This window comes from Engystomops pustulosus, chromosome 7, assembly GCF_040894005.1.
Source record: "Engystomops pustulosus chromosome 7, aEngPut4.maternal, whole genome shotgun sequence".
NCBI classification, from domain to species: Eukaryota; Metazoa; Chordata; class Amphibia; order Anura; family Leptodactylidae; genus Engystomops; species Engystomops pustulosus.
The window spans coordinates 169,528,273-169,553,567 of record NC_092417.1 but is presented as its reverse complement, the minus strand read 5'-3'; the positions used below and the strand labels follow the sequence as shown (position 1 = coordinate 169,553,567).

Sequence of the window (25,295 nt, the reverse complement as noted above, 5' to 3'; positions counted from 1 at the left end):
CACCCCCTTTTTAGACATATTGTGGTGTCCATCTCCCGCACCTCTGATGCTTCAGGGGCAGATCCAGGACCTGCCCCCTCATCCTCGTCTCCAGTCTCTGGGCCAGTCTCCCCTCCTGAGGACCCTGATTCCCCAGGGGGAGACTCGGCACCCCCTGCAGGCCCCTCCGCCACCTCTGGCCCTTCACCCTCAGCCCCTCCATCGGCAGGAGAGGCTCCGTCCAGGGCCAGGAAACGATTTGAAAGTTCGACCAGCGGGGGGTCGGTTGCACCTTCCTTGGGTACCTTAGTCAGGGAGGGAGAAGATTTTACACCTCCCTTCTTTTTACCCTTTTTCTTCTTTTTGGCGCCACGCTTACGCTTTTCCTCTAGCCACGCCCTATTATCCTCATCCATACTCTCATAATGGGAGGAGTCTGAGGACGTGGCACCTTCCTCTCTCTCGATCCTCCTGACCTCCTCATCCAGTACATCATCCCCTGGGGCCTCAGCGACAGGTGTGGTCTCCAGGATAGCGCCAGAGGTTGTCCCAGCAGCCCGAGACTCCCCCCGCTCTCTCTCCTGTTGACGCTTCTCTAGACGCCTTAGCTGGGCAGGCGTCTTTTTCCTGTCTTTCTTCCCTGGCCCCTCCATTCCTCTGCCTCTGCTAGTCCCCTCCCCAGCAGATTCAGCCTCATGGCTTTCATCCGCTGAGGCTGAGCCTGCATTAGCGAAGGAAAGAGGACAACGACTATACGGGTGACCGAGATCACCACACAGGTTACACCTAATCTGCCCTGTACAGGATGCAGCGAGATGGCCGACACCCCCACACAACGCACACTTCTGCACGGTGCAGTTTGCGCTGAAATGTGTGGGGTCACCGCACCTGTGACACAGCTTAGGCTGCCCCCGGTAGAAGATCAGGATCCGATCCCTCCCCAGGAAGGCTGATGAAGGGATGTGCGCGACTGAGTTACCTGAACGCCTCAACTTCACCATGAAGGTCCAGGCCCCTGACCAGATACCAAACTCGTCTCGATTTTTCTCAGGTACTCCCAGTACCTCTCCATAACGATTCATCCAGGTCATGATGTCAAAGCAAGATAGTGATTCGTTACGGGTAAGAACGGTCACTTTCTTGACCTCGCTCTGGCGGGACACTGCTTGCACAGCAAAGTCCCGCCACTCGGGCTCGTTGTATCTCAGCTCATAGTTGGACCAGAAGAGCTCAAGCCCCTCCGGCCGAACAAAGCTGATATCAAACTCAGATGTACCATAGGGATGGATCAAGGCAAAGATGTCAGCCGCCTTGAAATCCATCTTCAGCAGCAGCTCAACTACCCGTGCCCGAGGGGGACACACATCACTGCCACGCCACCGAAGACGGACCACATTCCTACGGTTAGCACCCGGCCCGGTTGTCGGGAGCGACCATGATGTCTCCCTGCCTCTTTGCTCTCGGAAGGCAGACAGGCCGTGCCTCTCTATCCAAAACGACAAATCAACCTCCTGCCCCGCTACATTGATTGTCCTTTCTCCCTTCTGTAAGGCCTGCAGGAGGCGCCGTTGCAAAAAGCCGTCCCCAGAGCCCAGAGACGAGGATGACGGAACCCTACTTCCCCCAGCAGCGACACTGGCATAGCTCTTAACGGGGGCCGCCACTGGGGGAGCAACCGGACCAACCCCTGCACCCACCACATTAACACTACCCACCTCCATGTTACACTCAGCCGCGCCACTCACACCACCAGTCACTCCATCACCCACCCCCAAAGCTGGAAAAGATTCTCCACCACTCACACCATTCACATTATCCACCACAACATTACTGACTCCACTCACACTGGCTGGACCAGCAACAACATTAGCAGACAAGACCACCTCCGCATCTTCAGGCACAAGGGACGGGGGTCCCCCCGCAGCGCATCGCCCAGAGGGAACCCCAACTTGTGTCACACTTGTGCCCTCCACATCATCGGTAGCAGATGTTATTTTACTTTTCTTAGAGGAAGGTAAGAGTCGCCGCTGATCTTTGGCTGGTATGTGGCACCGCTGATCCCCACCTTCCTCAGCACTCCTCTGCAGACTGTCTCCAACACCAACACAAAATAGGACTTTAGGTTTGGGAGGTCCGGAGCCCTCAGCCTCAGCGACCCCTCCACACTGCCGCCGCACCATAACCAAGTGATCAGCGGCAACAGCATGAAGAGGCGCCGAGGCACCGGAAGCTGCCACCAGTGCCGGGCTATCCCCCCCTCCCACTGGGGGACGCACCACAGCACTGGATTTCGATGGTATCGCCACTGCCGAGCCGCCCTTACTGTCCGGCCTCGCGGCCGATGCCTCCCCTGCTCCCCCACTGTTACCACAAACAGAGACGGAGCCCATCGCCACATCAGATGTCAAACCTGTAATCTCCCCGCTCCCTGGCACTGAGTCCACTGCAGGACCCGTGCTGGGCTGGGTAACGGGGCTCGCACAGTGAGCTGACCCTGCGGCCGACTCGGGTTTTACGGGGAGGGGGCTGTAGACTAGACTCACCACTTCCACGGATTTGGTCTTCTTCTTTCGTGGTTTGCTGCCCCCCGGTGCATCCTCCGGCAGATCGTCTCCAAAAGTAAAGTCCTGGAGGTGCACAGGGGACTCGAGCCGTCGGATCTCCTCCATCAGCGCCCCTCCCTGGTGGCTGTCACTATCCTCACCCGGGCCGGCAGAACCGCAGCCAGATGACATAGCCGCTTGTCCTGCAGGGGGCCCACTGCACGGTACCGAACTTTCCTCCTCCGTCTGACTCTCAGGCTGAAGCCCCATCAGCCGCCTCTGCTTCTCCTCCTCCATCTCCCGGAACCGCTCATCATTAAGAATTTTTTCTTTAAACGGACCGCTCCTCTCCAGCAGGTAAGCCTTCCTCTCCTCCAAGGCCTGGATGTTAGTCTGGAGCCTGGAAATCTCTGCCATAATCTGCTCCTTCTTCCTCTTTGGGGCAGAGCTTGCCCTGGCATGGGCGCACCTGAGCTCCTCCCGCAGTCTCCTCACTGTCTTGCTGGCTTCTTCGTACTCAGAGAGGTGGCCCAGAGCCCGGGAGGCATAGGTGGAAATAGACTCCCGGGTCCTCAGCATTCCCCAGCCCTCTTCACTGAGGTCAGCCTCACCTCTCTGAGCACTCAGCTTTCCTGCGGTATCCAGCTTTTCCGAAGTACCCAGCTTTCCCGAGGTATCCAGCTTTCCCGAGGTATCCATCTTTTCTGAGGTCTTGCTGCTTTTTGAAGCCTTAGCTGGCCTGGGGGTACTTGGAGCAGCATTGCTGCTGTTCCTTGCAGATCTTCTCACCCCCAAGGCTTCCGCAGCGCTGGCCGGTTCCTGGCTACCCCTGCCTCCCGCCGGCCTAGACCGGGAAGCAGGAGCCTGGGACTTGCTGCCCTGGCTCATGCCTGAAAACCCACTCCCTCCCTGGGAGAGGAGAGAGCAGGCCCCAGGTGGAGGTGGTTTTTCCTGGAGCTCAGGAGCAGCAGCAGCACACAGCCTCCCACAGCAACAGACAGAGATAACGAGCTAACGAGCAACACCAGAGATGCACTCACTATCTGCTGCTGGTGCAGTCACTGTGTACATACATGACATTACTTATCCTGTACTGATCCTGAGTTACATCCTGTATTATACCCAGAGCTGCACTCACTATTCTGCTGCTGGTGCAGTCACTGTGTACATACATGACATTACTTATCCTGTACTGATCCTGAGTTACATCCTGTATTATACCCCAGAGCTGCACTCACTATTCTGCTGCTGGTGCAGTCACTGTGTACATACATGACATTACTTATCCTGTACTGATCCTGAGTTACATCCTGTATTATACTCCAGAGCTGCACTCACTATTCTGCTGCTGGTGGAGTCACTGTGTACATACATGACATTACTTATCCTGTACTTATCCCGAGTTACATCCTGTATTATACTCCAGAGCTGCACTCACTATTCTGCTGCTGGTGCAGTCACTGTGTACATACATGACATTACTTATCCTGTACTGATCCTGAGTTACATCCTGTATTATACCCCAGAGCTGCACTCACTATTCTGCTGCTGGTGCAGTCACTGTACATACATGACATTACTTATCCTGTACTGATCCTGAGTTACATCCTGTATTATACCCCAGAGCTGCACTCACTATTCTGCTGCTGGTGCAGTCACTGTGTACATACATGACATTACTTATCCTGTACTGATCCTGAGTTACATCCTGTATTATACTCCAGAGCTGCACTCACTATTCTGCTGCTGGTGGAGTCACTGTGTACATACATGACATTACTTATCCTGTACTGATCCTGAGTTACATCCTGTATTATACTCCAGAGCTGCACTCACTATTCTGCTGCTAGTGCAGTCACTGTGTACATACATGACATTACTTATCCTGTACTGATCCTGAGTTACATCCTGTATTATACTCCAGAGCTGCACTCACTATTCTGCTGCTGGTGCAGTCACTGTGTACATACATGACATTACTTATCCTGTACTGATCCTGAGTTACATCCTGTATTATACCCAGAGCTGCACTCACTATTCTGCTGCTGGTGCAGTCACTGTGTACATACATGACATTACTTATCCTGTACTGATCCTGAGTTACATCCTGTATTATACTCCAGAGCTGCACTCACTATTTTACTTATATATTGATGAGTAACACTACTTTCCATGTAGGTTACTATATATAATATGTAATTTGGTGAAGATTTAGTTTAGGCGGATGAATCTTACACCATCACTACTTTGCACTCCGACAGACTTGTGATGTCATTGTTGTGTACATGATGAAATCATTGGCTCAGCCAATCAAAACAAAGGCATAACAAAATAGTGGAACCAATGAGTACAAGACAAGGACGCATCAAAAAAAGTAGGGGAACGATTGCAAATCTAAAGGGGTCCGGTCTCTATAATGAAATTATAAGCGGTTCAGTCCATTCATGCAAAACGCTCACAACAAACATAAGACAGTATAAAAATCCATAACATCACACAAAAAAGCAGAAACCTCAAAACCACAGGTGGGGGCAGGGGTCACCCCAGCAGCCAAAATACCTGAATCCTTTTTTGGGTAAAGTGTTTCTATCAAGATGAGGATCACTGCAGCCAAGAAAGGAGAGAAGACTTCAGAGAGAGAGGAAGGAGCCGGCAGCAGAGGAGGAGGGGGATCCATGGGGGCGGCCATGTTTAGTGCACACACATACGTGCAGACACCAGAGGCGTGCAACGTACAACTGCAGGACTCACAGGGGTGCAAGGATGAGAGGGGGCATTTAAAGGGGAAGGACACAGACGATACACTCAAGATGAAAGCTCCATAAGACTCTATGATTTGTGCAATCAACTCGGTTCCGCAACATCATCAACTTTTCTCATCTTGTACAAAAATATCAAGTGATCTGTCATCGTTGGAAACTCCAAAGATGATTTCACCACCGAAACAGAAGGTTATTGTCAAAACATGTTGTAAACTCGTTCCGACAGACGGCATCACCCTACACGACCTTGTACACGGGGGAAGTGTTACGGCGCGGGCGGCCAAATGAAGGTCTAAACAGAACATCCCTCATGTTTACATGACCTTCCCCCTTACATCTGACAGATCCGCTATCAACAAGAACATCGACAAGTCGAGAACGTGAATTATTGGAGTGAAAAACTGCAGCTTGAGATGAAGAAGAGGAGGAGCCTAGCCCGATCCCAGCAATTCAGAAGGATAATGCTTCTGATTGGTTGATGCTGTATGTAGCCCCTCCCATTTATTGGAGTGAGAATAGCTGAATGAGGTGTTGCATAAAGTCAATGTGGCACCTCATATTTGGGGTATCCCTTTATTAGGGGGTATTTATTGAATGCAGGGGCATCTAGCTGAGGATGACCTGTAAATCTGTGGCTCAGACCTCGCACCCCTGGATGGGGACATCCAGGAGCTCAGCAAAGGTCACCAGTAGCTGCCAAATTACTGGAGGAGTAATAATCCTAGAGCGCATCTCATGTGACCTGGAGGGTAGGGTGACGCACAACCTGGCACCCGTCCCACAGCAGACGACAGCCAGCACCTAATATTTATAAGGTGACGTGGATAGAAGAGACACGACTCAAAAAGGAGGGGGGGGGGATTTCTTAAATCTACATTTAAAGCAATTTTTAAAAAGATAAAAATCACAATTTTCTAAAAGTTTTCAAAAGTTTTCTCAAACTTTTCTCTGCAGCAGCAGAACAACTAGGGGGCAATGTAGAAGTTAGGTAACCTCTATTTATTGAACTATTTAAAGGGGCAATTCACCTCTAGGGTCCCCATTGATGATGAGAGTGAAAGGGCTTGGGCCTGCGTCCCCTTCACGGAGTGATTGGCGCTGTACCGATTCACAGCATAGAATTTTAGGAAGTCTCTCGCCTCAAAATCTACTCCAGAGGCACCGCCATGTAGATTTGATTAATGCAACGGGGCTAAACATGGGAAGCCATAGGTTTTCGGGTGATGTAGGCAATTATGGGGGGAGGGGGGATTTGTCAGATCAGAATTTGAGGTGCAAGACTGCGACAAAATCCACAGTGTACAGCGCAGAATTTTTGCTGCCCACTCAATTTGTACAGGGGGGCCCAGATTTTGGACCAGTCCACTTGTCCTGGTTATATGCAATCACTTGGGAATTCCTCATTGGGTTGTCACCCAGCTTCCCCATGCCCCTGAAAAGCAATTTCTGCCTACTCATGTACAGACGTTATACAATGTTTTCCACCGGGTTACAAGTCACGATGCAGACACATGGGACACAGCTTGTAGAGGTGGGACGCTCGTATGACAGACATGAGACGTGATGACAGGCGGAGGGGACGAGGGGGGCAGTGAAGCCGCATGCCACAAAAATCACAAGAGAAAATAACAATCAAGCAATTTAAGGCTCTGAATGTGATGACGGCGCGGCCCGGTGGTGAGAGCAGGAACAGCGCAGGGGTGACAGCAGCCATGACAGACACCGTTACCTGTCCTGCTTCCTGGGGAGAGTGTTTCTGCTGAATTTAGGACTAGCCCCGGGGGAGGAGAGAGGGCTATAGAGGCGAGAGGGGGGCGGATTGTATAGAAAAAACAAACAAACAAAAAAAAAAAGTTATTAGTAAATTAATAGGAAAAAAAAAATATTTTTGGAAGATAAGTTCAGCAAATTTTTCATCCTGATTATTCTCCGTTATCCATTAGGCTAAGGGTTAGTGCGACTTACCTCTCAGACATGGTGGTCTTCACGCTGTTGGTGCGGACAAAGCCGGCCATGGCGTCGTCCCGCGGAGAGGCGGTCAGGGCGCTGGGCGAGTTGTTACTGCTGAGGGATATGTCGATGGACTCGCAGCTGGTGTGAAGGCTGCTGACTGACTGGTAGCCCAATCCCTCCTTACTGACTGCGGACGAGCTGCTGGCGTTGGTGCCCCACGTCAGGCTATTAGAGGGCACGGAGTGGGCAGAGCCGGGGCTGGAGGCCAGCGGAGAGGGGTTCAGATCCATGTTCTTGCCATACAGGGGGCTACTACCTCCGCTGCTGAGGATACCACTCCCGGAGGGGGAGTCCGGGTGCGCCTGGGAGCTCATGGTGGCATGGGGGTTGGAAATGATCATGGAGTTTTTCATGTTCTCCGAGTTTGTGACCGGTCCTTGTTTATTCGGCTTTCCGCCAAAAAGCCTGTGAACATTGGATACATGAGATTAGATACAGCGGAAACTGTGCCTGTGCAATCAGGTAACTTACTCATCAGCATCTGCTGAAATACTCTGTGCTGATAAGATGATGAGTAAATGTTGTCTACCTATCCGTGTGATGATGTTAGAGCAAGACGGCATGTGACAGACACATGGGGGTTCATGGAGACCAAAAAGAGAGGGATCCCTGCTGCACAGAGTATTTCAGGAGACTTTGACATCAGGGAGGTCAAAGAGCAGCAAGTGTCATGATGTCCGGAGAGACAAGAGGAAGATTAAATGATAAAATGATGGGAGGATGGTCTCCAGCAGCACAGAGCATGTAAGGAGATGAGGCATTGATCTGAATACTCATTTAAAGGGAACATGTAAACACATTTTAACCTACCACCCCTACAGGTAGGGTATAATTATCTTATTTCTAGAATTCCCTCTTTTATGTGAAATCTCATCTGTTTACCTATAAAATAAACTCCTGGAAATGAGTAGAGAAGAGACATATTTTACCAGAGATGTGTCAAGTTTAGAGGAGGAGTGTCACTTCAAACACACCTTTTTTCTTTTCTATAGCACCTTTAAACCAGGTGAGAATATCATCTTTTAGAATGCATCAGGCTTGTGATTCTGTGAGCTATAGAAGCAGAGGCACAGTTGTAAATGTGTACTGCAGATAAAGATCCAGTCCCCATCTTTAACTGCATGTATCTCTGTTTTTATAGATCACAGAACCACAATCCTGATCTGTAATATGACACGAGTAGCATGTTTCTAGGTGCTATAGAACTGAAGATAGGGGCATCTGAAGTGACTCTCTACCTGCAGCCTCTAAGATTGACTCATCTTAGGCAAAATATCTCTGGTAAGATCTGTTAACATGGTGTTGTAAAGGAGAGGGCTGACAGAAGAAACATCACGATGGGTGAAGCAGAATAGAGAATAAGTGGGAGGTTATGGTGCGGTGGGTATAGGCTCCACAGCAGCACAGAGTATATAAGCAGTTTTCAGAGCTTCAGGATATAGCTTCAGAAATGTTCAGTAAAAAAGATTTTCCCCTATACCTGCGCAGCGTTGGTGACGACACATCGGGGTATTTGCTTCCTTGCTGGCGGGTGCCATTAGGGACTCCCTGTGCCGCGGGGTTCACTTTAATGGAGTTCCCAGAGGCGACGCTCTCGTTGTCCGAGGAGATTCCCTTCTCTCGGTCGGTCTGGTTCATGAGCCCAGACACAGAGTTATTCAGAGTCATCTTACTGGTCTCCCTCATTTTGGGGATGGGGAGTCCCGCTGACTTGCTGCTGATATTGGAGTCGATGCTACTGGTGCTGGAGCGGTTCCCGGTTCCGCTGCGTGACTTGCTGGGACGCGGCAAGCTGCGGTACTGGAGGTTGGTCCTGGCGCTGAGCTGTAAGTACCCGTCGTCGTTGTGCGATCCGTCCACGCTGGCCTTACGGTTGGAAGAGCGGCCCATGAGTCCGGAAGACTTTGGCATTTTTCCTAGGGTGGCGGAGCCGCTGGTGATGGTCGCCCCGCTGGTGGTGATTATGGGCATGCCAACTACTGTGCTCCCCGGCTTCTTAAACCCAAAGGTATTGGTGTTGGCAGTGATCGTCCTGGAGTTCATGGATTTCTTGGTCTCGTCGCCACTGCTGCGCCCTGCGTCTGACGGCGAACGCTTCACCTGGCCGGACTTTGGGGACAGTCTGCCCTTCTCGGAGACTTTTGCATCATCAGTTTTTCCTGTAATAGGGAAAAATAATGGGTTAATATTGACCCAAGTGTTAATACCAAGCACTGCCACTATACAGTGTATGGCGCTGTGCTTGCTAGATTGTCTGCAGCGCTTGTTCCATAGGTGAATGGTGGGGGGGGGGGGGGGGGGGGGTCCTAAGGATAGTTGATCAATAAAGAAATTCTGAACCCTTTAAATTCTGCAGAATCGAGACTGCAGCTCTGCAGCACAGTCCAGGATCAAGCGATCCAATGTACTGGTACTGTTAGGAGAAAACATCTGCCGTGTAGCACATACTAATGGCTTATCCTGTGAGGGATGCACCATCTGGCCCATGGCTCGTCTTACCTGTCCCGGGGGTTTTCAGGGTCCCCGTGGTGGTCTTTGTTCTTGGGCTTGTGATCCCCACTTGAGCAGTCATCCCTCGCCTCCAGGACCCCGTCTGGGATATGACTGTGTTTTTCCTTCCGGAAGTACTTTTGTCGGACTCATCGGACAGGTCGGAGGGGTTCTTCCTCCATTTACTCCCGGACTCCATCTTCACTCCGTTGTCTGAGCCGACATCTGATCTCTTCAAGTCATCGGCGGACCAGTGGGAGCTGCGATCGATCTGCAAGTGTTTCTCTGAGTCAGTCTGGAGAGGAGAAAAAGAAAATTGTGTAAATGTGGGAAAGAAGATTTTTGATCAAAAAAATCAATACATGCCGGCCTGTACGTACGGGAGAACCGTGCACGCCTGCATGGACGAGGGGACCCTGCATGGACGAGGGGGGTTCCGCATGGACGAGGGGGGCCTATATAAGGGAGGGAGCACGAGGGAGCCCTGCATGGATGAGGGGGGCCCCGCATGGACAAGGGGGGCATACATAAGGGAGGGAGTACGAGGGGAGACCTGCATGGACGAGGGGGGCCCTGCATGGACAAGGGGGGCCCTGCATAAAGGGAGGGAGCACGAGGGAGCCATACATGGATGAGGGGGCCCTGCATGGACAAGGGGGGCCCTGCATAAGGGAGGGAGCACGAGGGAGCCATACATGGACGAGGGGGGCCCTGCATGGACAAGGGGGCTCTACATAAGGGAGGGAGCACGAGGGGGCCATACATGGACGAGGGGGCCCTGCATAATAAAATGACTCCTGTGCATTGTAGGATTGCCTTTTATATGGAGGGAAGCATGGGTATGGATGAATTGTATAGGATAGTAGGGAAGGGGAGACAAGGATGATCAGGCTATAATATATGGTAATTATGGAGGTAGGTGTTATGGTTGGGGGGGTGATGAGATGGGATAATGAAGCACTGGGGCGTATGTGGGGTACGGGTGGATGATGATGATGATGTTTGCTTGGAATTATGGAATTATAACGATTAGAAATGACGAGGGTTGTATCCGATCAGCAGGAGTGACACATGGAGCAGACACTGGAGGTTGGATTTGTCTGTGCTGATGAAAACCTGAAGACCCCCCCCCCAGAACACCTCCCATGTTACAGACCCAGCTTTCCATACAATAATGAATAACACGGATGCCGAGCTATGGCCAAGTATAACATGTGTACGGTTGTAGTCATTACAGTCCTCCGCCGCTTTCAGGATCATTACACAGAGACGCTCATATAAACAGACTAATTGCCGTTCTGTTAAGATGACGGATCATCCTCCGGGGACATGGAGCAGATTATACAAGGTATCTGCATTGCAGGGACTGAACGCTAGTCCACATCAGGACTGGAGACGCATCACTACTACTACTGCCAGGGGTAAGTCTATGGGAAGGGGATTGTCAGACCTCGACCCTCCTCCCCGGGTCTTACTGCAGGCAAAATGCACGATACAGCCGGAGTGATAAGAAAAACTTATGGATATTTTACTGAGAAATATAGTAAATAACATAATAACCCCCAGCGTGCACTGCCGAGGGCTGACAACTTTAGATTTTTTGATAATTTACGGTTGTGTCAGCTGATAACATTGACGCATCCCTAAAGAAGCTGAAGTTGTTTGTACAACAACCAGGATTAGTTTACTTGCTCTTAAATACCAGCATGTTTACACATAACATATATATATTACATATAATAATCTTATATTTGTTATCTAAAGTGATGCTAAAGAGCCTCTCCCTGCTGTTACTTCACAGGCTGTTACACTGTCTCCCCCTCAGCTTTCTCAGAACACCCCTCTCCCTCTGCCAGATGTTAGCTCACACAGTGGGAGAGGGGCAGTGCTCCTGCACAGTGTAACAGACTGTGAATCTGCAGCAAGAAGAGACTCTGGTAGCACCTCAAGAGCCCTTAAGGATCTTTAGCATCAATTTAGAAGTTAATTTTAGAAGTAAGGAGGCCATGGATAACAAATGTAAGAAGATTAGCATAGTCACGGGGCCTGGATCTATGAGTAATGTCCCTGGTTTATCACGATAGATTTTGATGGTAGATTTCCTTTAAAGGGATATTCCAGATCATCCTGGGTCCAAGAACTGGCACCCGCCCTGGTCACCTGTGGGTGCTGCTTCCAATTCCCAGGTCAGTGATGGGTGACATAACCCAATTGCAACTCAGTCTCAATTAAGTAAAAAGACCTGAGCTGCAATACCAGACATAGCCACTATACAATCTGTGGCGCTATACTTGGTAGGCTGAATACAGGCTGCAGCTCTATAACCAGCTGATCTCTTAAACAGAAGTGATAAACTCCTGGAAGACCCCTTTAATGGCAATGTGCGGGGTTAGAGGATCATGTAAGGATCCTCACTCCCCGGATCACTAAGTAATTACATTACTCTCAGTGCAGAGATACATCACAGCGACACGCGGAATACGCCCTGACACGAGGGCATAAATTATCCAAAAAAAAGGGAATCTTCATCCAAGACCATCTCAGGGCGGAGGAGAAAAACAGCAGATTTCTATCCACCCCGGGTCAGAGGGGACTCAGAGATGAAGTGTGAACTCCTGGAACCATGAATTATACATCCACATCCTCCATGTACAGAACATCCAGATGATTCTGTGATAAACTACATCTACAGGCTGCACACAATGTGACATCTCTGTCCCCGAAGATCTATTATAGGGCAAGTCACATGTCAGGAGAGTCCACTGCTGCATATCAGTACCTGGAGGGTCCAGCTCGTCCCTATGTCCAGCTATATAATAAATGGATACTGCTCTACTGCATAGAACATCATGGGATCAATTCTAGAAAGGGGTTACTTTAAAGGAAATCTACCATCAAAATCCATCCTGATAAACCAGGGACACTTACTCATAGATCCAGGCACCGGGACTGTGGTAATCTTCTTATATTTGTTATACATGGCCTTATTCATTATAAAATCAGCTTTAAAAATGATGCTAATGAGTCAGAAGGGCTCTGGGCGGGTTACCAGGTCCCCTCCATGCTCTGGTTACACTGCGCCTAGCTCTCCCCCTCTGCTCACTCAGCACTTCCCCTAGCCCTCTGCCTGATGTAATCTTGGGACAACAAAGGAAGTTCCAGCTCACAGTGGGAGGGGTGAACAGTGTAACAACCTGATAATCTGCGGCAAGGACAAGTTGTGGCATTATCTTGTTAAATGATGCTGGCTTATTATGATAATTTTAAATGTACTCTTCTTATATTTGTTATCCATGGCCTCCTTCCTTCTAAAATACAACTTTTAAAATGATGCTAAAGAACACCTCTGTAATGTCGCTTCACAAGCTGTTACACTGTCTCCCCGTCAGCTTCCTAAGCACTTCACTCCTCCCAATGTTATCTAACACAGTGGTAGTGGGGCATTATCAGACCGTAAATCTGCAGCACAAAGGAGCCCTCCAGCACCCCAAGAGCCCTTCTGACTCATTAGCACAATTTTAGAAGTTGATTTTAGAAGGAAGGAAGCCATAGATAACAAATATAAGAATATTACCACAGTCCCGTTGCCTGGATCTATGATTAATGTCTCTGGTTTATCATGATGGATTTGGATGGTAGATTTACTTTAAGATCGTTTTGTGCCTACGACTGCTATGAAGACCCAATCTTTTCTATGTTAACAGACTACAGACAAACCCTGTGTAGTCTGATCCTGCCATCATACTAAAATACAGGGTATGATGTAATCTCTCCCCGATCCCACTCCTGGGGTCAGGGGTCATACCTGCACATCCAGGTTCTTCCGTGAGGACGCTGGCGTGTTGGCGTACGAGCTGATGGAGGAGCTGGTGTTGATGTCATCGGTGCTCAGATTGTCGATGGTGTCGCTGATCCCGCTGCTCACCGAACTACTGTCATCCCAGCTGCAAGAGAGAAAACCAGTCATTAGACTACGGCTGATAACAGAGAGCAAGAGACTGTACTGACCTAACATACCGCCAGCAGTTTCACAAAATGAAAGAAAAAAAAACTGATAACAGGGAATAATAGCTGTGATTTAACAAAGTGTAGATGTGTTTGCAGCCCATACCCCCTGCATCCAGTACCGCATGGTGGAGGTTCACCCTGGATCTGGTACTGAACCAGTGAGACAAAGCAGCCCCTCAGCTCCCATCCACGAGACGCTAATCTCACATTCCAGCCGCACTATTTTGGGCACTGCCCTGTTTATACTATAAATTCCCTGGAACGCCGACATGTATTTGCACGGTTCTCCCTGCAGCCAGTGTGGGCAGCCCGAATGACCTAAAAAACACAGTCATGGACCCGACCCAAAGGCTAAAAGGGAAAGAAAACACCAAATGCATCAGACTTTCCAGGGCTCTCTATACAGCTGATATGGAACTACAACTCCCAGCATGCCCTGCCCCAGTCCAGCACGGGCATGTCATGTGAAATAGGCAACAAATTTACTTAACTCATTGAACTTTCTAACAAAAACCTCTTTTATGTGTATTTGGCTTCAGGGTGTAACATGACGGGGTGCAGGGAGCGCTGTTACATCAGGGAGCAGGAGCCTCGCGGGTCCAGAAGGTCAAAATAGGAAGTCACCAGTTCTAAAAAAGCATAATTTAATAGTGGGGGGGGGGGGGGGAGCACAGATTTGGCATTGGGCCCCAGAAGCTTCACATTGGGAAACAATTCAGCTTCAGTAGTAAACATCCCCTTTAAGACGGATGAGAGATCTCTGCATTGCAGGCGCCCTGGGGATATGAGGAGGAGGTCATTCAGGTTGTGTTCACACTATCTTGTGAATGCAGCCGAATCTCTGGATAAGGGGGGGGGGGGTCTATTTGTTTTCTTTACTTCCTACCAATCTATAAAGGGGATTGCTCAGTATTATGTAAAAAAAAAGTCATCCCCAAAACACACAGGACAGAGCGTAGCGCCCCCGAGAGGATGAACCACTATTAGTAAATGTTGTCCTATTGTTACAACAACAATGTTACTTTCTACAAAACAATCATTGTGTCTTCTCTTCCCCTCCAGATAGGCAAATTCTTGTATCAATACATGCAGAAGAGTAGACAACGGACAGACGTAAGCAGCCGAGAATCTAAAACAAATACAGATGAGACGTGCGGCGCGCCTGGATTACTCAGCAAACGGACAGGATCCACCTCCGCACCAGAACCAGTCCTGCCTGGCCTAGCCGTGGGATCACCAGCGATCAGGAAACCCCTGCGCCCTCCTGCCATGAGACCCTATTAATTACACAGCGAGCTGGAAGAACTTGTTTTGGCCAATTGTAGAAGACAATGCTTCCTATGAGGCTGCCATAGCTGCAGGGGGATGTGATACACAGGAGGGAGTCAGGGGGAGGGGAGGCCCATTACTAATCCAAGCTAACAGGATTAAAGGTAAAAAGTATCAGCAGATGCCCCTGAAAACCTTTATCATCTGAATGAGGGTTCTCAGGTTTTAGAATTTAATCTTCTCTTAAGAAGATCAATCCCCAATCACAGCACAGCATAGGGACAATGATATACTCTCTGATACAGTGTAATATTCTCTGATACAATGTAGCGCCCTCCAATACAATGTTATACCATCTAATACACTCTAATACCTCCCTGATACAAGGTAACGCTCTCCAATACAATGTTATACCATCTAATACACTCTAATACTTCCCCGATACAAGGTAACAATCTCCAATACAATGTTATACCATCTAATACACTCTAATACTTCCCCAATACAAGGTAACAATCTCCAATACAATGTTATACACTCTAATACACTCTAATACCTCCCGGATACAATGTAGCACCCTCCAATACAATGTTATACCTTCTTATACACTCTAATACCTCCCTGATACAAGGTAACAATCTCCAATACAATGTTATACCATCTAATACACTCTAATACCTCCCGGATACAAGGTAACACTCTCCAATACAATGTTATACACTCTAATACACTCTAATACCTCCCTGATACAAGGTAACGCTCTCCAATACAATGTTATACCATCTAATGCACTCTAATACCTCCCTGATACAAGGTAACGCTCTCCAATACAATGTTATACCATCTAATGCACTCTAATACCTCCCTGATACAAGGTAACGCTCTCCAATACAATGTTATACCATCTAATAAACTCTAATACCTCCCTGATACAATGTAGCACCCTCCAATACAATGTTATACCTTCTTATACACTCTAATACCTCCCTGATACAAGGTAACACTCTCCAATACAATGTTATACCATCTAATACACTCTAATACTTCCCCAATACAAGGTAACAATCTCCAATACAATGTTATACACTCTAATACACTCTAATACCTCCCTGATACAAGGTAACGCTCTCCAATACAATGTTATACACTCTAATACACTCTAATACCTCCCTGATACAAGGTAACGCTCTCCAATACAATGTTATACCATCTAATGCACTCTAATACCTCCCTGATACAATGTAGCGCCCTCCAATACAATGTTATACCATCTAATACACTCTAATACCTCCCTGATACAATGTAGCACCCTCCAATACAATGTTATACCTTCTGATACACTCTAATACCTCCCCGATACAAGGTAACACTCTCCAATACAATGCTATACTTTCTAATACACACACTCTCTGTTACAGGGTAACGATCCCCAAAACAAAGTGACACTTCCCAACACAATGTAAAAGTTCCTGTAAAAGTCTCTGTTGAAAATGTCATTCAATCCGGGACAGGGTGTTGCTCTGCGATGCTACAGGATGTAACACTCTTTGATAAGATGTAACACTTTCTAATACAACTTATCAATATATGATTCAAATCTACACAATATTATACTCTCTGATACAACGTTATAAACAATAATGCATCTCTCTAATACTATGTCAGGCACATTGCAACACTGGTACAAACCAAACCCACACAATACTACACTCTCTGATACATTGTAACACTCACTAATGCAATGTAGCACTCTCTGATATAAACTGACACAATACTACACTCTCTGATACAACCCCACTGTACCCCACACAATACTATACACACTGATACAATTCTATACTCTCTGATAAAATCCCACACTATCTGACACAACACTGTGCTCTGTGATACAACCCAACACTACCTGACACAATACTGTGCTCTGTGATACAACCCCACACTACCTGACACAACACTGTGCTCTGTGATACAACCCAACACTACCTGACACAATACTGTGCTCTGTGATACAACCCCACACTACCTGACACAATACTGTGCTCTGTGATACAACCCAACACTACCTGACACAATACTGTGCTCTGTGATACAACCCCACACTACCTGACACAATACTGTGCTCTGTGATACAACCCCACACTACCTGACACAATACTGTGCTCTGTGATACAACCCCACACTACCTGACACAATACTGTGCTCTGTGATACAACCCCACACTACCTGACACAACACTGTGCTCTGTGATACAACCCCACAGTACCTGACACAATACTGTGCTCTGTGATACAACGTAACACTCACAAATACAATGTATCACTAATATAAAGTATCAGGGAGTACAACATTTGTGTTAAGAGAGTGATACATTGTATTAGTGTTACTTTATATTAGTAATGTACCACTCGCTAATACAATGTATCACTCTCTAATACAATGGCACTATTAATAATACAATGTATCACTCTCTAATACAATGGCACTAGTAATAATACAATGTATCACTCTGTGACACAGTGTTGTATTCTCTGATACAATGAAAGACTCAGTAGTACACATGTATCTCTCTGTGACACAATGTATGACTTCTGCTCCAATACACAATCTCCCCTCTCCTGTATGTGACTGTAATAGAGCAGAGTCTCTATTTATTCTCCAAAAGATAAGGGAAAATTTGGCAGATACAGGAAATATTCCTGTGGCATTTATATCAGTATTTTCTTGTCACCTTTCCTGAAGGTCATAAAAAGTTGGCGAGTAGTAGCCGCCTGCTCGGTCCTGACAGGTATAGGGTGACAGTGAGTGGAGAAAACATGTCCGATCGAGGACCCCCACCCATTTGTATAACACAAAAAAAGCTATGATTGTACAATCATACAATGGCCACTGACCAGAAGACTTACCTCCTGCTCTGAAGGTTCCCGGTCCATTGAATGGTTCTGTTCTGACGCCCGTGGACAACCCCGGACATGGAAGCCTCCCTTACAGCGACCGCTGACACCTTCATTGAGGACACATATCCTCTCCCCTAACAAAACTTTTGTCTCTGGAGCACATGTAAGAGCCCTGACAATCACTGGAAGTCTCACAAGAAAGAAAAAAAAAATCCTTTGCACTTCAGAAGTCTCAGGGAAACCTGATCTCACACGCTGTTAACCCCCGACGTGCCACAGCCCACACGCCAGCACAGGGAGAGCAGAAGAAAAGCAAACTGCTCACAGGTCTGGGAATTTTTCTGAGCAAATAGTGAGTAAAGCTCACACAGGGAGGAGAAGCAAAACACTGAAGCCGGGTCAGCTCCTGTGTCCCCCGACCCAACCACATTGTCATCCGTTATACTGATCCGCATGTAAACATATAGACAACAAGGGGCTATAGGACTCTAGGGGGAGGTGAAGGGGTGGGGGGGTTACCTATTGGGTTATATATTAAAAATGATAAAAGTATTTTTATAATATGTTCCAACCTGGAGCCCAATTCTCAGTATTACAATGCACTGCACTATGTAATAAATAGATTGTAAGCTCTTTGGGCAAGGTCCTCTAGAGTGTAATTAAGCAAAGTCATTACTAACAAACTAATACAATTTTGTCCCAATTGCTAAAATTACATCCCCCCCCCCCCCCCGCGTTGCCTTTGATACCCTCCCCCCACCTCCGGCTACCCATATACTACCCACATTGCTCTGTATATTTGTGTGTGGACTCAGGGAGTCTCTATTTACCGAAGCCACAGGGTAAATAGCGTCTTCCTTTGTGACGTCCTCCTCTTGTATCTGTATATCTGCACCTTGTAATATACACGGACAGATCATCAAAGCCCTAAAGGGATGTTGTGGCTTGTTCCTATAGTCACCTACATGACTCTACCATCTGCTGTAGTAAAGCACTGGTTACACTGTATGCATAAAACAATATGATCTTTACTTCCAGTCGGTGATATCCTTCACAATTCTGCAGGTTGTTACTGCAATCTGTCGATACTCTGTAGACAAAACCAACCTCTGGGAGATATACTGTCATATTGCATTCTGGGACATAGATGACACCAGACACTGAACAAGCAGGTGGTGCTGGGAGGTTTTGGTTCTGTAAGCAGATGTGAGCCTGCCCTGACTATATAAGGATGACGTTAGCGGATGGGGGTAGCCGCCATGTAGTAGGTCAGCTGGTAGTAGAACTGGATAGAGTATATGGAGCTTTCGTGATTAGGGCACCTAGCACATAGATGACACCAGACACTGAACAAGCAGGTGGTGCTGGGAGGTTTGGTTCTGTAAGCAGATGTGAGACTGCCCTGACTATATAAGGATGACGTTAGCGGATGGGGGTAGCCGCCATGTAGTGGATCAGCTTTCAGCTGTGATATTGCATTCTGGGACATAGATGACACCAGACACTGGACAAGCAGGAGGTGCTAGTTTTGGTTCTGTAAGCAGATGTGAACCTGCCCTGACTATATAAGGATGACGTTAGCGGATGGGGGTAGCCGCCATGTAGTAGGTCAGCTGGAAGTAGAACTGGATAGAGTATATGGAGCTTTTGTGATTAGGGCACCTAGCACATAGATGACACCAGACACTGAACAAGCAGGTGGTGCTGGGAGATTTTGGTTCTGTAAGCAGATGTGAGCCTGCCCTGAATATATAAGGCTGACGTTAGTGGATGGGGGTAGCCGCCATGTAGTAGGTCAGCTGGAAGTAGAACTGGATAGAGTATATGGAGCATTCGTGATTAGGGCACCTAGCACATAGATGACACCAGACACTGAACAAGCAGGTGGTGCTGGGAGATTTTGGTTCTGTAAGCAGATGTGAGCCTGGCCTGACTATATAGGGATGACGTTAGCGGATAGAGGTAGCCGCCATGTCGTGGATCAGGTGGCGGTAGAACTGGATAGAGTATAAGGAGGTTTCATGACTCTCCCCCTGTGCAGATGTCGATGGGTCAGACATGATGAAGATCAATGTCTTCTCCTTTTGTTGTGGAGGAGATAAGCCACCTGTACATGGGGTATGGAGGGGTCAGAGGCATCTGCTAGTGGCTCAAGGCCCTTTTCCATTGGCTGTAAATCTTATCTGACAGTTGTCCATACGCCATAAGAACAGACGCTGATCCATCTTATATATGAGCCTAAGACTGACCCATGAGATACAAGTCATCTCTAGTGACCATCATTACATACATCACCGTTATGGCCTCCACGGATATAAGTATCATCATAGCCAAGCAAAGCACCATGTATGAGAACGCTACAACATCTATTCTCTCATTATAGGAAAGGGGAAATGATCTGCGAGTCCATTTCTAAATACATTAGGAAAATCATCCCTCATCATCAACGTCTTTAATGTAAAATCTAACCATTAACCTATAAAAATTATTTCCCCCAAAGTCAGGAAAATATGACTCTTCTTACAATCTTTTCACATGAGATGAGTCAAGTTTAGTGGTTCCAGGGGTAGTGCCAATTCACAAGCCCCAATCTTTAGTTCTGTAGGACCTAGAAACATGCTGGTGCCATATTAAAGATAAGAATCTCATCTTTCAGATCACATAGTTGGAAATGTGAGTTGCCGATAAAAGATTCACTTCCCTGCCTATTTCCTGTTCCTATCTACATGTCCAGTTCTGTAGATCAGAAAACCACAGATAGGATCTGAAAGACAAGATTCTCATCTTTAATATGACACCATTAGCATGTTCCTGGGTGCTACAGAACCACAGATAGGGGATATCGGAGTGACACTCTCCCTGCAACAACTGTGACTCATCTCGTGTGAAAATGAAGTGAGAAGAGTCATATTTTCCTGACTTTGGAGAATATATATATTTTTTTAATAGAAAGTATATTGCCTCCATATACTGTGTTGTTGCGGTTCTCCGTTACGGCACAGGACTCCAGATGGAAGTGTCTTCAACCCCTCATATTGGTTCATCAAGGTAGTAAATATGTGATCAGAGTTGCTAACGGTAAGACATTTATAGCATTTGCAGCTGTTTATAATCGGAGCATTACCCCGTATAGGAGCATGACGTAACGCAGCACACACAGCGCTGGACGCAGCCAACTCCTTATGGCTCAGGATCTCCGTTCCAATCATTTTACTAGGCCGCAATGAAACAGGTTTGGAAGGAAACAGATTTACTGCTGTTATACTGGGGCCAAGCACCGGAATAGACGGTAAGCTCCGCGACTGCAGGTAATGAATATCTAGTGGGAGAGCTGGAATACCGCAGCGATGAAATCACTTTACTGCTCTGTTTAAGAGGTTTGAGGTTAGACTGAGGCTGCACTGAATCAGTGGCTTCACGTAGACGTGTTATATCGTACCTCCGCGGTCTAGTAGGAGAGAAGACGAAGCAACTTGTCCGGGCACAATGTACGCAAACCTGCCAACATCCAAGATTGTCCCGACCTGTTATATAGAACACAACACAACACTGCAAAGTACATGCTATTCTATACAGACACTGAACAAGCAGCTGGGAGGATCCATCTCTCAAATCTCAGGGAATGAGAGTGCAGCTCAGGATCAGTACAGGATAAGTAATGTCATGTATGTGCACAGTGACTGCACCAGCAGCAGAATAGTGAGTGCAGCTCTGGGGTATAATACAGGATGTAACTCAGGGTCAGTACAGGATAAGTAATGTCATGTATGTACACAGTGACTGCACCAGCAGCAGAATAGTGAGTGCAGCTCTGGGGTATAATACAGGATGTAACTCAGGATCAGTACAGGATAAGTAATGTCATGTATGTACACAGTGACTGCACCAGCAGCAGAATAGTGAGTGCAGCTCTGGAGTATAATACAGGATGTAACTCAGGATCAGTACAGGATAAGTAATGTCATGTATGTACACAGTGACTGCACCAGCAGCAGAATAGCGAGTGCAGCTCTGGTGTATAATACAGGATGTAACTCAGGATCAGTACAGGATAAGTAATGTCATGTATGTACACAGTGACTGCACCAGCAGCAGAATAGTGAGTGCAGCTCTGGGGTATAATACAGGATGTAACTCAGGATCAGTACAGGATAAGTAATGTCATGTATGTACACAGTGACTGCACCAGCAGCAGAATAGTGAGTGCAGCTCTGGAGTATAATACAGGATGTAACTCAGGATCAGTACAGGATAAGTAATGTCATGTATGTACACAGTGACTGCACCAGCAGCAGAATAGTGAGTGCAGCTCTGGAGTATAATACAGGATGTAACTCAGGATCAGTACAGGATAAGTAATGTCATGTATGTGCACAGTGACTGCACCAGCAGCAGAATAGTGAGTACAGCTCTGGGGTATAATACAGGATGTAACTCAGGATCAGTACAGGATAAGTAATGTCATGTATGTACACAGTGACTGCACCAGCAGCAGAATAGTGAGTGCAGCTCTGGGGTATAATACAGGATGTAACTTAGGATCTGTACAGGATAAGTAATGTCATGTATGTACACAGTGACTGCACCAGCAGCAGAATAGTGAGTGCAGCTCTGGAGTATAATACAGGATGTAACTCAGGATCAGTACAGGATAAGTAATGTCATGTATGTACACAGTGACTGCACCAGCAGCAGAATAGTGAGTGCAGCTCTGGGGTATAATACAGGATGTAACTCAGGATCAGTACAGGATAAGTAATGTCATGTATGTACACAGTGACTGCACCAGCAGAATAGTGAGTGCAGCTCTGGAGTATAATACAGGATGTAACTCAGGATCAGTACAGGATAAGTAATGTCATGTATGTACACAGTGACTGCACCAGCAGAATAGTGAGTGCAGCTCTGGGGTATAATACAGGATGTAACTCAGGATCAGTACAGGATAAGTAATGTCATGTATGTACACAGTGACTGCACCAGCAGCAGAATAGTGAGTGCAGCTCTGGAGTATAATGCTGGATGTAACTCAGGATCAGTACAGGATAAGTAATGTCATGTATGTACACAGTGACTGCACCAGCAGCAGAATAGTGAGTGCAGCTCTGGAGTATAATACAGGATGTAACTCAGGATCAGTACAGGATAAGTAATGTCATGTATGTACAGTGACTGCACCAGCAGCAGAATAGTGAGTGCAGCTCTGGAGTATAATACAGGATGTAACTCAGGATCAGTACAGGATAAGTAATGTCATGTATGTACACAGTGACTGCACCAGCAGCAGAATAGTGAGTGCAGCTCTGGGGTATAATACAGGATGTAACTTAGGATCTGTACAGGATAAGTAATGTCATGTATGTACACAGTGACTGCACCAGCAGCAGAATAGTGAGTGCAGCTCTGGAGTATAATACAGGATGTAACTCAGGATCAGTACAGGATAAGTAATGTCATGTATGTACACAGTGACTGCACCAGCAGCAGAATAGTGAGTGCAGCTCTGGGGTATAATACAGGATGTAACTCAGGATCAGTACAGGATAAGTAATGTCATGTATGTACACAGTGACTGCACCAGCAGAATAGTGAGTGCAGCTCTGGAGTATAATACAGGATGTAACTCAGGATCAGTACAGGATAAGTAATGTCATGTATGTACACAGTGACTGCACCAGCAGAATAGTGAGTGCAGCTCTGGGGTATAATACAGGATGTAACTCAGGATCAGTACAGGATAAGTAATGTCATGTATGTACACAGTGACTGCACCAGCAGCAGAATAGTGAGTGCAGCTCTGGAGTATAATGCTGGATGTAACTCAGGATCAGTACAGGATAAGTAATGTCATGTATGTACACAGTGACTGCACCAGCAGCAGAATAGTGAGTGCAGCTCTGGAGTATAATACAGGATGTAACTCAGGATCAGTACAGGATAAGTAATGTCATGTATGTACACAGTGACTGCACCAGCAGCAGAATAGTGAGTGCAGCTCTGGAGTATAATACAGGATGTAACTCAGGATCAGTACAGGATAAGTAATGTCATGTATGTACAGTGACTGCACCAGCAGCAGAATAGTGAGTGCAGCTCTGGAGTATAATACAGGATGTAACTCAGGATCAGTACAGGATAAGTAATGTCATGTATGTACACAGTGACTGCAGCAGCAGAATAGTGAGTGCAGCTCTGGAGTATAATACAGGATGTAACTCAGGATCAGTACAGGATAAGTAATGTCATGTATGTACACAGTGACTGCACCAGCAGAATAGTGAGTGCAGCTCTGGAGTATAATACAGGATGTAACTCAGGATCAGTACAGGATAAGTAATGCCATGTATGTACACAGTGACTGCACCAGCAGAATAGTGAGTGCAGCTCTGGAGTATAATACAGGATGTAACTCAGGATCAGTACAGGATAAGTAATGTCATGTATGTACACAGTGACTGCACCAGCAGCAGAATAGTGAGTGCAGCTCTGGGGTATAATACAGGATGTAACTCAGGATCAGTACAGGATAAGTAATGTCATGTATGTACACAGTGACTGCACCAGCAGCAGAATAGTGAGTGCAGCTCTGGAGTATAATACAGGATGTAACTCAGGATCAGTGCAGGACAAGTAATGTCATGTATGTACACAGTGACTGCAGCAGCAGAATAGTGAGTGCAGCTCTGGAGTATAATACAGGATGTAACTCATGTATGTATATTCTTTCCTTACAAGCTGAATTCTTACATTATGCACAGATCCCCTATAATTGTGCGGTCAGGTGGGTCACACCTACCTGCTACATCTATTATCCTGCGGAGCCGCATTGTAAAGCAGAACAATACAGGAGCCTCTATGGATAATGATCTGGGACTCTCAGGATCCTGCAGTAATAAATCCGTAGCGGAGCAGGACAAGCCCTAATATTCTCTTCCACTGGGATTGCAGCCATGAGCGGAATTTGTTATTTTAATCTCTCGTCCTGTGTAAACATGGGGTTAAATTCAGTCTATGGCGGATCTGCTGACGGCAGGGATCCCGGGCCTGGGAACCAGGGTCTGAGCCGGGGCCTTGGAGAAGTTTGTGCCCCCCCATGTAATTACTCAGGCTGATAGAGGGGGCATTTCCTGCAGTTAATGATTGTCGGGAGGCTCCGGTCAGACGGATCATATGACCTACAAAGTCATTGAAACTGGGGCAATAAACAGAAGCTCCCACATAGTGATAGCCATCACCCCGGACACTACCCAGCATGCACCGAGCCTCCATCCCATTTTATAGAATTGTCCTGTAATGAACTTTTATGTTCATCCTGAGCCCCCGGATGCATAAACAGA

The 25,295-nt window shown here is 47.1% G+C and overlaps 1 protein-coding gene across 13 annotated transcripts in view; it reads right to left on the bottom strand.

Moving 5' to 3' along the window:
• The window catches only part of NAV2 (neuron navigator 2), a 318,312-nt gene that overhangs the window by 26,821 nt on the left and 266,196 nt on the right, over nt 1-25,295 (bottom strand). For 8 of the 13 annotated variants that reach the window (XM_072118921.1, XM_072118922.1, XM_072118923.1 and 5 more), the window contains 6 exons: nt 13,593-13,731; nt 9,797-10,082; nt 8,778-9,456; nt 7,250-7,702; nt 7,014-7,079; nt 5,082-5,126 (listed from right to left, as the gene is read on the bottom strand). In XM_072118921.1, coding sequence (XP_071975022.1) covers nt 5,082-5,126; nt 7,014-7,079; nt 7,250-7,702; nt 8,778-9,456; nt 9,797-10,082; nt 13,593-13,731 — 1,668 coding nt within the window. Of the gene's footprint in view, nt 1-5,081; nt 5,127-7,013; nt 7,080-7,249; nt 7,703-8,777; nt 9,457-9,796; nt 10,083-13,592; nt 13,732-17,967; nt 18,161-25,295 lie in introns of those variants that run through there. The other 5 variants (XM_072118927.1, XM_072118918.1, XM_072118920.1 and 2 more) reach the window with 3 other exon arrangements.